Source organism: Sylvia atricapilla, chromosome 5 (assembly GCF_009819655.1).
Source record: "Sylvia atricapilla isolate bSylAtr1 chromosome 5, bSylAtr1.pri, whole genome shotgun sequence".
Classification (NCBI taxonomy): Eukaryota; Metazoa; Chordata; class Aves; order Passeriformes; family Sylviidae; genus Sylvia; species Sylvia atricapilla.
This window is the reverse complement of record NC_089144.1, coordinates 45084597-45099817: the sequence shown is the minus strand read 5'-3', so window position 1 is coordinate 45099817 and position 15221 is coordinate 45084597. Positions and strand designations below refer to the sequence as shown.

At 34.2% G+C, this 15221-nt stretch overlaps 1 protein-coding gene across 1 annotated transcript in view; it reads right to left on the bottom strand.

The window, feature by feature from the left end:
- Positions 1-15221, bottom strand: part of CFAP54 (cilia and flagella associated protein 54) — a 105713-nt gene that overhangs the window by 37783 nt on the left and 52709 nt on the right. The window contains 13 exon segments of the mRNA XM_066319327.1: positions 1127-1309; positions 3118-3184; positions 4757-4963; positions 5402-5489; positions 6373-6570; positions 7081-7233; positions 7792-7906; positions 9504-9639; positions 9741-9964; positions 10171-10398; positions 11046-11197; positions 13005-13141; positions 13553-13771. Of these exon segments, the coding sequence (XP_066175424.1) occupies positions 1127-1309; positions 3118-3184; positions 4757-4963; positions 5402-5489; positions 6373-6570; positions 7081-7233; positions 7792-7906; positions 9504-9639; positions 9741-9964; positions 10171-10398; positions 11046-11197; positions 13005-13141; positions 13553-13771 (2107 nt within the window).

Below are 15221 nucleotides of genomic sequence, written 5' to 3'. Positions count from 1 at the left end.
AATGAAGCTCTCATTCAGCTAAAACTGCAATTTCTTTCACCATGATCCATGATCTGGATCTATATTCTACTGGCAAAAGTGCAGAAAGAATCAAAAATGCACATGGCCATGGGAAGTAAGCAGTCAAATCAAGTGCCTCTGCCTCCAGGTAATTGTCTGCTCCTTGATTTTATTGGATCTCCCATAGCAAGGCCAGTTACACAAAGCTAAATAACAAAGTGAACTCCAGTAACACAGAATAGGAAGAAGCAACAATGGGAGTTTGCCTGACATTCCGAAAGAAATCAATCCAACAAATGGCTTGCTGACAAAAAAGGTGTAACATCATTCTGCCTCCTCCTGTCTAACTCCTCTTCCAGCTCTACCTCCTAACCTTTGTTACTTCCTGTTGCCAGCCCTGCGATTTTTTCCCCTCCCTGGCACTGGCTCTGCCACTTGCAGGACCTTGCCATAAGTGAATTCAATCCATCAAAGCAGGAAAAATCTATCTACTTTTTCAGATGGATAGTTTTCTGTCATGCTTGATTTACAGAGGTATAAAATAATCACCTGACAGGAAATTCTGTTAGTGCATACAGGACCAAACAAGAAAAGAGAGACTATTGCACCTTTCTTGGTACTAGTAATCAATTCAATATATTTAATGTATAGCACTGCATCTTTGAAGGAAACTGGATTAAAGTGGAAATGGTCATTAAATGGAGGAAATAGGAATATGACCAGCCCAGGAGGGAAGTTACACACTTCATAAAAAGAAATAAGTAAACATGAAAAGGAGAAAGGCAGAAAGGACTTGTATCCACCGGAAGTTAAAGTATTGAAAGCATTCTGGATATACTGCACTTAAAATATTTTTTGTACACTGTATTTTAAATAGTATATAACAGAATATTTCCTCTAAAATGCCTAAGCTAAGTGAACCAGGTGTTGTCATCTTCCAGAATAAAAAATTTTCCTGTGTTTTCCAGGACTTGTATTCAGCAAGCTCTACCTTGTTCAGTGCCATAGAACCTAGCCATAGGGGTATTTTGCTAGAGGTTCTGAGGTATCTTGTAAGTACACCCACACAAAAAAGTAAGACTAGATGTCTTAAAAATCATTTCCAGAGCATAAAAATAATACTTACTATTAAATTCTGTTTTGCACAATGTAGTTCAAACATAATGAAATTCAAACTTGCCACTACAGTAGAGATATCAGCTCTGTAGCGATCAGAGAACAGTTCAATACCAGGAATAAGAATATTGGTTTCATATTGTACAAAGTCATAGTCAGATGTTGGATGTGGAAGAGAAGCTCTAAACAGGGTCTGAAAGTAATAATGAATTACTTGTGAGAGGGTGTACAGGTGTTAGTGAGACACTATAAACTCCAACACATAAATGACTTCATAAACACAATTCCATCAATGCCTTAATTATTCAGCTGTATCCATATCCACAATATTGAAAAATATTTTTAGAGAAAATGTTTTATGTGTGAAGTTGATGGAGAAATAAAAAAGTAGTAAATAGTCTAAGGACAGTATGTCTCTCATTGTTTCTGGGAGAGTTGCTGACTTTAAGGCCAGTTAAAAACTAGTTCCACCCTAGTTCCACCTTTCCCTAGGTCAGGTAGTGCAGCTTATCAGCTAATGCAGCTCAAATCATGTAACTAAAAACTAATATAAATTTCATAATTTCTGGGAGAGTTGCTGACTTTAAAATCAGTTAAAAGCTTGTTTTACTCTAGCTGCACCTTTAACTAAGGTCAGCTAGCACAGCTTAAGTTATTTAACTAAACACTAATATGAAATTCAAGGAAATAATTTACATGTTCTCTCTTAAAAAGGGAAGAATGTTAACATTGTATCTGATCTTGGATATTCCTTCCCAATTGTGTTTATCTTGGTGTAATTAGCAATGATATGCAAGAGAAATTTGCATTTACACTCAGATCTGAGATATTAACAAGCCTAAAGCCTACACCAGAGGTGAAATTTTAACAAGGTTATAAAAGCTTTCCAATTCAAGGAACAAATTATGGCTTGAGCTCCTTGCAGTACAGTGACAGTAATTCATTATATTTTTCAAGACAATCACCCTGCAAGCTGCTTTCATCCCAATTAATATCAGACCTATTTCAGTCAAGTCACAATTATTTCTACTGTTACACAACTGAAACAAATGCTTGCTACCATTTCTGTCGAAAAGAGGAATCACCATTGTTCAGCTTTGTAATTGTTCAACAAATACAGTCCTAGAAGCATGTCAAAATCCTCCTTTACATTTGTTTCTTCAACTTGCTCACCATTTGGTGAACTTAACAAGTTCTCCAAAGTGGCCTAGGACGTCTCACAATCACAATCATGACACAAGACACAGACAGTGTCATTGCTTGGTTTTGGAAGAAGCCAGATTACTTCCTGAAGCTACACTGTGATGATTAATCATTGATCCGAGTAGAGTATAACTGGCAGAAAATTTGCATTTTTTTTTCCTGCACTACTTTTGCTACTGGCATCTTAACTTCCATTTAAAAGTAAACTGATTTTTTTTTCTCTATAGGTCTTTTTTCAGAAAATCTGCAAGCTTAATTTTAATGATCTTACTTCCTTTGTGAGTGAAACTGGATCATTTTTTATATCCTCTGGCTTTAGAGCAAACTTATTACAGAGCTGAGATTTTAGTATTACAAACTAATATTTTTCAGTGCTAAAAAAATCTTTTTTTTCTAAAGGATCTGTGCTCTTGGTTGAAAATTTAAGACAATCTGTGAAAACTCTACAGATCTAAAAGAAAGCACTCTGCTGCTGTGGATGCCATCTAGCTTTTCCTGAGAAGAATATTTCAAGAGAAGAAAAATACATTTGACTATCAAATATCTCCCCTTTTCAGTATTTTTTTTCCCTGAGACACTCTAGCCTCCTATTGAAATGATAATTTTTAGACTATAATACAGAAATAATGTTAAAAAACAAAGAATAAAAACAATGTATCTAATATGCATAAATTGTCAACTACCTCTGATCTCCATTTTTCCTTTATAACCAAAACAAAAAGAGAATTATTTTAACAGAGGGTCATTTTAAAAGCAATTTGTCAACTTCATGAATTTGAACTGAAATTGCATTCTTACCTTAAAAAGTATTGCAGAAAAATAGCAGTATTTTGTTCTTAATTTCATCTGTGATGTTGTTATGTACCTAAAGCACAACCAATAATAAGAAATACGAATGAACCCATCAATATAAATTATTGAAATCCCTGGCTTTTTAGTCTAATGTGATAATAATACTAACACAATCTAGATGTTTTTCCTACTGGAAAAAAACTACCTGTTTTTAAATAGGTGCTCAGCCACAGCAGGCAAAGAAGCATTTGACTGACCGAAGACATACCTAGACAAAGGGAGTTGTCTAGATTATCTTCAAACTTAAAGGAGAGACACAGGCAATCAAAGTGCAAACTCCATCTCATACAAAACTAAAAAAGATAAAGCAGATTAACCAACTCACACTTTAAGTGTATTTCTTTCCAAAAAAGGAAGCCTAAGATAAGTAGCACATGGACTTTAACATGGCAGGTGTGTAGCTAAATTTAATGATTCCCCCACAGTACTTCATCAAAGCCTTAAACCATCCTGGCGGCAGGGTAGTCCTATGAGCAACAATCCTAGAAATCTTTACTTCAATATTAGAATCCTTTAATCTGCATTTTACAGCCTGTGACTAAGTTGCTGTAGAAAGAGGAACTCAAGAGGAAGATGTTTAACAGTCCAAGTGAGGTATAAACACAAAAGAATCACCTGAGGGAGAAGCCAGGAGGACAACTCCCTCCAATCCTGCCAAGATTTGAAATGGACGTATTAGCGGCAAAGGGATAGTATCCAGTGGAGCAAATAGGTGCCACAAACACCTGTAAAAGCAGCTAGGGGTTTAGTCTCGCTTGATTGGACCCAAGACTGAACCAGGGCTGAGAATAAGAAAAGCTGTCATTTGTAATCAAGTTAAACTCACTCCTTTTCCTTTCAGGTGGTAATTCTAACTGTGGCAATGCCCCTTCATCCTGAAATATACATGCTAGCGCTTGCAAAGCCACCTTGGCTTAGAGATATATTACAGTGCCATTAATATGACCTGCTTCACAGGTAAGACCATTTACTTGGATGAAGCTCTGCCCTTTCATGGTTACAGTGTTTCAAAGGTCATTTAATACTGCCTTGGGAACTTCTAGATTTGTATTTTGTACAATACATTGAGGAACAGATCAGAATATCATTTGCAGTGTTTCCATCCAGCAGCCAAAGAGTACTGGATAGAAATATTTATTGATGGTAGATTTTTATAAAGTAATTCAAATTTCATTTAGTTCTAACTCACCAGAAAACTAGTACTTTAGGCACTAAATCTGACCTCAAGATCCATTAATATTTAATATGTGCAATAACTTGGGAAATGTGATGTTTTGATTGAAAATCAATATGACTGTAAAATCCTTGCACTTATGACTTTTTATAATTTTGTTTCCTTTTAATGATCTCTCCATATAACATACAGCTGCATTTATGATCAAAGATGAGCATTCAAGAAAAGATAAAAAACAATACTCTCCAAAGAAGCAAATTTCTTCCTGAAAGGAAAAATTCCTCTGCTTTTGGTGAGTCCTTTTTATAACAACTCATTATTGGTTTTTAATTAATTTCAAGTTGCCTCATATATTGGATGAGCAATATGTTTAAAATATGACAGAAATACTTATATGGGTAAGGTACTTACTGAGCTATCTTAGCTACTAGGACTGCTGCATGTAAACATCCCCAAGCTCCAGCCTGAGAAAGAAATTTCTGACTCATATCAGTTAATCTTCCAATTGCAAAGCAGTCTGTTGCATCTTTTGGAAAACTTAACTCTTGCCAGGTGTTAAGAGCATCAGCAGTATTGAGTGTTTCATCGAGGGCTCGACACCAACATTTAAAAGCAGCTCTGTAACATAAAAAATACCATCTTATTGCTGACATTTTCCAACATGGAAGATAAGACCTGCTTATCTTATTTTTCCTCTATCGCCTGAGATTTAACTAATTCTAATTGGGTCAAAAACTGAAATACAGTTTTTACAGCACACACACAAAAAAGATACCATTCCTAGGTAAGACTTAATGGGGCTCAAATCATTGATTCACAGACATTACTTCTTAAAAACACAAAAATGAATCAATTATTTGCTTAATGGCAATTAGGTAGCTAAGTATAATAAACAATATCTAGGAAAACGCCCCCTCAAAATATAGCTAATAGTAAGTTAGATGAAAGAATCTATATGGACTAGTGGACAGCACAAGAACTTACAAGACAGTTGAGGGGTACAGGACTGACAAAAAAAATGAAACTGTGCTCTTTTTTAATCCAGTAACTAGGTACCTTTTATTTCCAGCATAAAAGTGAAGATTTCCAAGTTCATGTAGAGCTTGTACCTCGAGGTCTCTCTGGTTATTCATTTCAAGGATTCCTGTAATTTATTTTTATTCAATTAAAAAAAATATTTTCATATCATTCAACCGGTTATTGAACCTTGAACAAATTTGGCATGAGTTGTCATGAATTCCCGTGCAATTGAATGTATGAATATTTTTTAAAATTTATTGGTCTTGTATATTTTACCTTCAAATGTACCATCTCTTATTTCAACTAACTTTGAAAGCAAAAATAAGATATATGGAGCTGTCTCCCTAATCTTGTTTATTTTTGGTTTTTTCAGACCTCTCAAATTTCTTTCTGTTCAAAAGATAACTGGAAAGCAGGTCATTGGCTCTGCTAAACAACTCTGCTGGCATACAGCACAGTAGCACTTTCACAGACTCATTTTTGGAATCCGTGCTTCAAATAAAACCACTTAGAGCATCTGTTGACCTACTACACTTGACCTGTTTAGACATACAGCAAAAACAGGTAGTAGTGAGGAGCTGTGACTGTATGAGTAAAGCCATACCAGAATATAAGACGGAAGCCAAGTAACTAGGTCACATATTCAAATGAACAGAATCTGAAAAGTCTGTTTGCTAGGAGAAAAACTGTCATGGAGTTAAAATGAAACTTCTAAACATTACACCAAGTTCTGAATTGGGGAATAATCAGCATAACACCACTGAAGTAATGTTTTTTTCATAAAATGAGATAACTGTAGAAATTATGAACCAGCTAGTGGCTTGTTTAGGATGTAATGCAGATTTTTCCTCAATCAAGAGAAAGAAGGTTGTATATTCCTGGAAACCAGCCTTCAGACAGTTACAGCTGTCTGACAGAGGAAAATAACAATGGAATAAACATATATAAACACAGATAGGCAGAATGTTATTTCTTAGCTGTAAGCAGAAATTTATGAAAAAAAATACCTATTGTTTGTTCATAGGAAGAGATAATTACTGAAAGCTGTGACTTTGGTATTGATCTACTCTCAACCATACTGGATACATTATATTTTTCTTGAGAAAGGTCACATGGTGTCGGCAGAAATATCACTTCATCTGCTACATTAAATTTCAGCTTTCTGCTTGAAGAGATATGACTGCTGGTTGCTCTCTCAGCATTTTCTAGATTAGAAAAATGATTATATGATCAGTTTGGAAAAGTATTATACTATTTCTAGCACCCCAAATATTTCCGCACCATGTTAGTCAAGCAAATATACAACTCCTATGTACCCTATATCCATGTGGTTTCCTATGCTATAATTCCGTGTGTCTCCTAAATAAACTCATGAGACATAATTCATTGGTCAGTGTAACCAAAGGATATGTGCTCTGTTAGTGAAAACAAACTTGGGATGATCTGCCAGTCCATCCTCTGACAGAGGTATGGCTGCAGACAGACAGGTGACATGGCTGAATGAAAAAAAATTTATCATCGAACTATTAGACAAATCATTTGAACTAAGCCTTACAGCTTGTACTTACAGAACTTCAAACTTAACTTCATATTATATATTTTTTCTAGTTGTCAGTAACTAAAACTTGAATGTAGAAAAATCTGTTCCTTTCACTCTGCTATTCTGACTGCATATACACTTTATTAAGGGATAAACATTTTGATGAATCACTTACCTTGTGTGTGTGCAAGAAATAACGAAAGTAGTTTTCTGCTGTGTCTCAATGCTCTGCTTTGATATTTAGATTTTTCTAGAGTTTCTCTAAAACATTTCAGTGTATCATTCACATCAAGAGGCACACAAACTAGGGCTTTTGCTTGATTGTGATCTAAAAGGAATTGATAATTATGGAGAAAAATTTTGTAATACATAAATAAGTAGTTTTAGTAAATCACCTTGTAAAACATATTTGCACATTTTCACAACTTCAAAACTAAAGCATATTAAAACTATCCCCTTTTTTTTCCTGTTGCTTTATGAACTAAAGTGAATTATTGCCCACCAGGAATATTAATTCTGTCAATAACAGTGCTGATTCACACTGACTTCTGGGTATATTGCTGAATATTCAAAAATAACAACAGAAAACTGGAGCAAGACCACCACCCTGCCTCACAGGCTGTAGGTCATCTGGAACATGCTTTTCTCTGTTTTCAGACATAGTCTGAATATATTTTGAAAGATCTTGACAACATTACAATCCATCCAAATCACCATGAACAATAATTTGAAGACAAAGCTCAGTTAATAATAAAAGACACATTGTAGGAGAAGTGGAAGAACTATGATAAGAAGATGAAATAGTATGTTTAAAAAAAATCCAGTATGAAACAAAGAAAAGATTTTGGGAGAAAAGAGAACCCACAATACTGAATTGTGCTCTGACCTGTAGAATCATTATTCATCTCAGGATTAAACAGGCATCCAGGAAAAACCTCTTCACTGGCAGAACGAGCAATGGACAGCTGTAATTTGCACCCTATGTAGTTTCTGCAACTCATCTAAAAATAAGGATTTATTTCATGATAACTGATTAATATTAAGAAAAATCAATGTTTGGTTCTTACAGCTAAGTATCTATATACTCAGTCATGCGACAAAATAAAAAGAGGACAAATTAAAAAAGACACCAATGGCCCAAAACTAGTACTTTTGTCAGTGAGAAGTGAAACAGTCACACCTAAATATTTAATATAAGTGTTTTGAAGATACTGCACTAAACTTGGCTCTTCTTTGGTATTTGCCATAATCATTAGCAACTTCTTGATGTTCTGACAATACCCCACCATTTTTTCTCCAGATGAATGCATGCTTGCACGGAACCTGTCATGCCTAAAAGACATGTTGCCGTGGAAACACAATGGAATGCTACATAGGGAGATACAAAACAGCTCTAAGCAAATAACAACAGCAGCCTAACTCTGGCAGAGAAGCAAACATCCAGACTTCTACAAAGGACTAATCCACAACAGACTTTCTATTTTGCTAATGTAGTTACACCACTTCAGAAGCAGAAGGACCAACAGAACTAGTTCTAGACTCTCTGAATGTCACTGATTTATGAAATGTAGCCACAAACTCCAAATTTCTTACCTGAAATCATTATTACCCAACACTAGTCTTTAATCTGTAAACTGTCTTTCAAAACTACGATTACTTTTCCACAGCTCAGTTATCAGCATTATGAGGAGGTTTGCTGTGGTGCCCTTTTATAGACAAAGGACCATGCTCTGAATGGCTTGGCCAGAGAGAGTCAGCAGGAATCAGAGAATACAGAGCACCTCACTGCCCTTGTGAGCCACAAGTGCCTTCAGAGTGCCCGCAAGCCGTGGGCACCAGTGTGCTGTCTCTAGGCAAGGCAGTGTCTCCTGAACCCCTGGTTCATGTTCATGTTCAAGTTCATGTCCAGAACAAATCTGTCTGGTACTCCAAATCCCACTTCTCCCTCCTCACCTTCCAGTCCTCTCTTTATGTTAGCAATAGAAATATAGTAAAAATTATCCACAGTGAGACTGACTTCAGCAAAACTTCTTAGAAAGAAACCTTATATTAAAAAAAAAAAAATTGGAAAATTTTAAGTTCTAATAGCTAATTCAATGAAAATTTTCCAATTATGTACAGTGTTAAGTAAATATATAGAGCCATGCTTTTAATGAGAGAAACTTGCTGAGCTGCTTAGGGGGTTTTTTGGTGGCTTGGATCAAGTTTTTAAGGTTTTTTATCGGAATTGTCAGTGTTTGGTTTAATTCAATTTTATAAACTTTTGGAGCAGTGTTCCAATGCAGAAGCAAAGCAATATCCAAATAAATGTTTTAAGGTTAAAAGAGTGGCATCAAGAAATAACATGAAATTAGATTTAGGCTTATAATATGGAATGGATACGTTATCTATGGAAGAAATGTCCTCTGGATCACCTGCTGCTCATGGAATCATGTCATACAAGTCTTATCATGCACTTCAATCAATTATGTTCATTAATTTGCTGTAATTTACTATTTGGGAAGACTATGCAAAAGAATATTAATCTAATCAGTGAAAGTGCTTCTCCACATTTAGTTCACATTAAGAGTCAGTGGCCCAAAAAGAAATCTGTTTCACCTTCTGCACATCATCAGACAGGTACTTCGTGAAATGAGATTCATGGCTGTCTGGCCCACTGAACTGCTGTATCCTTTCCAGCAGCTGCCTCTGAGCGTACACCAGCAATGGACTCACTTGTTCTGTGAACCTCTCACTGGAAAAAAAAATCCAAAGTGTAGTAATTAATCAATATAATGGTATATTAAACTATAAAATGTTAACCGTTTAGTTTTTATTAGAGTTGGTATAACTTACTGTGTAAATACATTAAATTGTACAGCTATGTGTACCAGTGCTTCCCACTTCTTCATTTGATATAACAATTCTATTGTTTTAAGAATCAGATTACATATCCATCTCAGGTCAACCACATTCACATCATCCAGGGGAGGCTGGGGATGAAGATTAGAACCTCCATTTTCATCCACAATACCTCCTAAACAACTGGGAATGCAAAAGTCTCCTTCAGGATCCACAATCTATAGTGAAAAAACATTATTATTATACCACTTATTTTCAAATGTGTTTCAAATCAATTACAGAGATTAGAAAGTACTACAATCATCTAAAAAACTTATTACAGAGAATAACTTGGAGATACCAGAATATAATGCATGAAAGAGAAAACTCCCTCTCTAGTGAAAATGTGCTGATAAAGAGTTGTCTTAATAAAAATAATTTTTACCTTAAGAGAACTGCTTGCTTGTAGGTCAATTATCATATCAATGATCATGTCTGATGCAAAATAAAGTGGAAACCAGATGGTGTTTGAAAGAAAATCCCAGGTGATGGGAAATGCATCCGGATGGGAATGCAACTGGTTAGCAATCAACTGAAATTCTTGAGTGTAGTTCCAAAGTTCTCGACAAGCATTTTGAAGCAATGTCCAGTGGCCACCACGGTGAGCAAGAACCTGTATATACCATTCAAAATGAAATTATACTTTGGAAATGTAGGAATTAAAAGTTTCATTCTTTTATTGTAAAACTTAGGCATAAGTAATCTTTCAGAATTGCAGTCTAGGCATTATAGAACCTTAATTGTTACCTTTTCATAGAAGCAATAATTTATAATTGAATTTAATTGTAGGTTTTGGTGTGAGAAAAAGAAGTAAAAATTAATTCACACCACTTATATGTATGTTTTTACTTGGGTTTAGAAAGTTTTATGGGAAGAGTAGTTAGTCTGCATCTCCCTTCAATCACTGGTTCTCCTGTTTCTAGTGTGACATTCACTAAGTCCTGTAAAGAGAAAGGTAAGTCTGCAAGTATTTTGAGAAAATTTAACAAACATGACAAGGAAAGTTACAAAGGTGGAATGAAAAATAGAACAATTACATCAATTATTGTATGTTTGATAGAAATATATATTATGATAGGTGATATGTCTGACATTTCATACATTGTACTTGGATATTTTCCAGAAGATGAGAAAGCATTACTTTAAACCAGTGAATTTTAGTTGAGTTTTCTGAAATATGAGGTCTTTTCACGAAAAGAGTAGTACTATAACACAATGCTTAGTAACATATAGTTTAATTAGAAAACAATCACATCTTACCACTGCTCTTTTCAAATGCAAGAAGATGCTTGTAAAATGCTTCAGTAAAAGGGCATTCAATGGAAACAGGTCCTGTTCTTCATGGGTCTTTGTTATTCGACTTCGAGGAGTTCGACTTTGTTTATTTCTGTTCTTAGGAGATTTATTTGTAACTGAAAACAAAAAGTTCACTCATTAAAATTGAGTTGAATTTCTAAAAAAAAAATTAGCTAGGATTTTTGTGTGGCAGCTAAATACTTAAATGTTGGGAAATGTTAAGGTTAAAGGCAAATGTTAAGGTTATCATGTTTGTAAGGTTATGATATTTAAAATACAAGATGCTTTTACTTAGGAATTGGAAGAAGCAGGGATGAAAACAAGTTTGAGCAAATTAGTAATGGGTACCAAATATTTTTCAGCCTCAAAGACAAAACACAGTCCTAAGTCAGGTTCTAGGAAGAAATCACTATGGCAAGAAATCTCTTTGCAAGCTTGCAAGAATCTTTCTTAAACAGAAACTTCTTGACCTCCTAAGGAGATTTTAGGAAGAAAGGAGGATTTCTGACTAATTCTGTGGCATGTGTAGAATTCCTTCATTATTTTATTCACTAACAAATATCCCCCAAGGGAAAAGGCAAAGGTTCATGGTAGTGGGATGTGGTAATGTCTGAACTACAGGTTTCAGGCAGAAGCTAAATCCAAGCTATATAGTATTTTAAACTACAGAATGAAACTATAAATCTATAGTTTCTATGGGAAACTATAGATTTTATTTAATTCTTTTAATCAGAACTGTTGCAAAGGCTAAGAGATAGTAAGCAGGACTTTTACCAGGTTTCAGCCAATTTCAGCAGTTCTCAGTGATTAGTAAGCATCAAGGCAAAGGTGTTTATGTAAAAGTAGGTTGTTGCAAAGAGAAGCAGTGAATTCAAGAGCTAGTTTTTGTCACACCTCCTTGGAGAAGGCAGAGAGGACATTCGATTTTTCCAAAGGAAGTCCTACATGGAAAGACAGAAGAATTTTCATCTTGACTGCTGTGGCAAGAATGTGTCCCTGAAGAGCTATTGAAAAGCCCAGGCCTGCAATTACTAGTTGACCTTCTGGTGCCTATGCAGACTTTTTGTGTTTACTTGTACACTACCAGTAATATCTGAGGAAATCAAAATCCTGCATTTAAAAATTACCCACAGACAGGAGCCTTTTGGCACCTGTTGAAACCTCATAGGTCTAAAAATAGCTAGAATAATTAATGTCAAATGTGAAAGACAGAGAAATTAAATAAAAGTGGTAGAAAATAAATAGGTCCTGAGGTTCCTTCTGACATGGGGAAACACTAAGCAGAAAGTTAATTAACTTTAATTAAGTTAATTAAGTAATTAAAGAAATTAGGTTTCTTTAATTTTAAGGAAAATTAAATTCTACTTAAAATTTGAAAGATAATAATAAACTTCAGTGTATAACTTTAAAAACTACTTACAGAAGGACCCAGGAAAATTTTGACCTGCTAGGAAATGTAAAGGAAACTACCAACCAATTACAAACCTCAGAAACTGAAAGAAATTATCAATGCATTCAGAATAATTCAGCATATTACCAATTTAATATGCATAGGTAGTGTAGTATCTGGAAACCTAAAGCTAGTATAATTCCTTTTTTAAAATGTACAAACTTTTTAATAAAGTAGAGGATAAAGAATAACTAATTCGTAAAATTTTACATATTTATTAACAGATTAAGCACTGCTCAGAATTGTTAGATATGCCACATCGCTTACTATGACTTCTGTTTTACTAAGTATGCCAAAAAAATATAGAAGACAATTGAAACCTACAAATGTCTTCTCTTAAGTTGGCATGACTGACTGTTTTTCCAGAGGTGATGTGGACAGCTAATGATGGAGGTCAAGACAGACAGAAATCAGGAGAAACAAAAAGTTAAGCTTAAAATTATTTATAGTTGTGCACCAGTAAAAATTCTTACAGGTTGGGGTTTCAGCCACTTCTGACTTTTCAAGGAGAAGAGGAGTTGGTTTTCCTATGTTATCCTCTACAGCTTCTCTCACCAGTACAGTGCCAGAATTGTTTAATGAGAATATCTCAGGATCCAAAATATTGTAACTGCAGAATTGGAGAAAGAGAAGAAAGCACAAAAAAAAACCTCCCACACACAATATCGAAAAGAATTTTGATATACATAAACAAAATTTAGTTTCTCAGAAGTGATTACTTTCCAGCAGCTTTAAGAATAAGAAATAATGAATGATAGCCAAATGTTATAAGGAACCAAAAAATTGTATATTATATTTCAAAGCTTTCATCTCTCCAATGAAATTAGCAACCAAAACTGTGCCTGATATTCACAGAATGCAAAGCAAAACTTTTTACATAGTAACAAGTAATTTGTATTTGAAAGCCGTTCATATGAATGAATAATATTACAATGTATTGTAATTCAGATCTGTCTGCATTAAGAGCAATAACACAGTAATCTATATTAATAGCAATCACTGATAGTGCAGTAAGATGTACCTGTCCAGATGTTGTAAACCAGTAATTCCAATATTATATTGCTCTTCCAAGTTCTTTTTAAATAAGTGGTAGTGTGCAATTGCCAGATAGATATTCATCTGAGACTTCCAGGGCATCTCTTCAAGACACATTTGACAAAACCGACTCCGGGTTACATATTTACTCAGCAACATCACTAAGGTTTGATGAGCTAATTTCTTCAGCTTATCCTTGCCTTTCCTAAACCAAAACATACGAAGTAGCAGAAAATGAAACTCTGTTTTCTTGAAGTTCTAGAAAAGAGAACCCTGGTAAAGATATAAAGTATCCCGTTGCATATCCCCAGATTTATATGCATAAGCACATAAGCATATGACATATTTCTAATTAAAAGACTTTTGCTTTAGTCAAGAAAAGCAACGATGCTTTCTCTTTTTAAGTGCACTTAACACACAATAATTCCTATTTTATATTTTACCAACTTCTGTAAGATATTTTTCTTAGTACTTTGAAAAGTTTAGCCCAGTTTGGAGTTACTGTACCTGAATTGTACAAACAGATTATTATAGCAAATACAATGTGCTTCAAAGTCAGTTCAGGAGGGTCTTCCATTACACTATAAATATGGGTTGTTTTTTTTTTAATTGCTTTGCTTTGGTAGTTAAGCACCTCCAATATGAAGAGAACACGGTATTTCAAATCTGGATTCCTGCCTTTAATTTTCAGCCAAAGCTTTTTAAAGTTTCCCTGACACTTAAAAAAATTCTGTATTACTTCACAAACATACAGTGCTATATTCAAACCAAATCTCATTTTTTCTTTTTTTTTAATTAACTGTAAACTGATCCCTTTATTAATCTAAGTTATTTTTCTGTTTTCCACCTTTAAAATGTGGGCAGAATAATATACCACATACAATTATGATTATATTATACAGCATTACAATTATGTAAGATACAAAAGAGTAGCTGTTAAAACCCCAAGATTTAACATCCCTCTTCTGCTGAAAGAAATGAAAATCATTTTAAGTAAGGTAGGGTTTCCTCTGTCAAGGAGAAATAATATTTTTGGATGGTTTAGGTAAACATTTATAAAATTATATGGAAATACTTTTAGGTTATTTAAAACACTTCCAGAATCAGTTATATGACTGCTTATATGCAAATATTTATAGTTTCCTACTTGCTAATTACTGAAAGCATTAGTGACCAAAAGACCAAGTTATGAATACTACACATTCTTTTAGGTCAGAAGGTAATGTTATTGACAAGTTAACCAAATATAAACAAATATCTGCCAAAAGAAGAGGTGCATGAATTTTTTTTTTTTTTTTTTTTTTTTTTTTTTTTTAATCAAAAACAGTTTTCTGGAAGCTACAGAACAGATAGTCCAAAAAGACTAGCACAAGAACAGAAAAATCATTCTGCAACTACCTGAACAACTGGAAATAATAAATATTTTTTATTAGCTTTGTAGCAGGTAAACTCCCCAGCACAGTTTGAAAAGCATTATAATACACAGATAAACAGCTTTTCCACCTTCATGAATCAATATGCTCAAGCTAACATAACTGAAACATGATCTTTGATTATTAATTCAAAGACTGGAAATCTTTACCAGCTATTTTCTTAAACAGAAATGCAACAGATTTTGTTTCCTTGAGTGGAAACCAATTGTGTACTAAACTAAA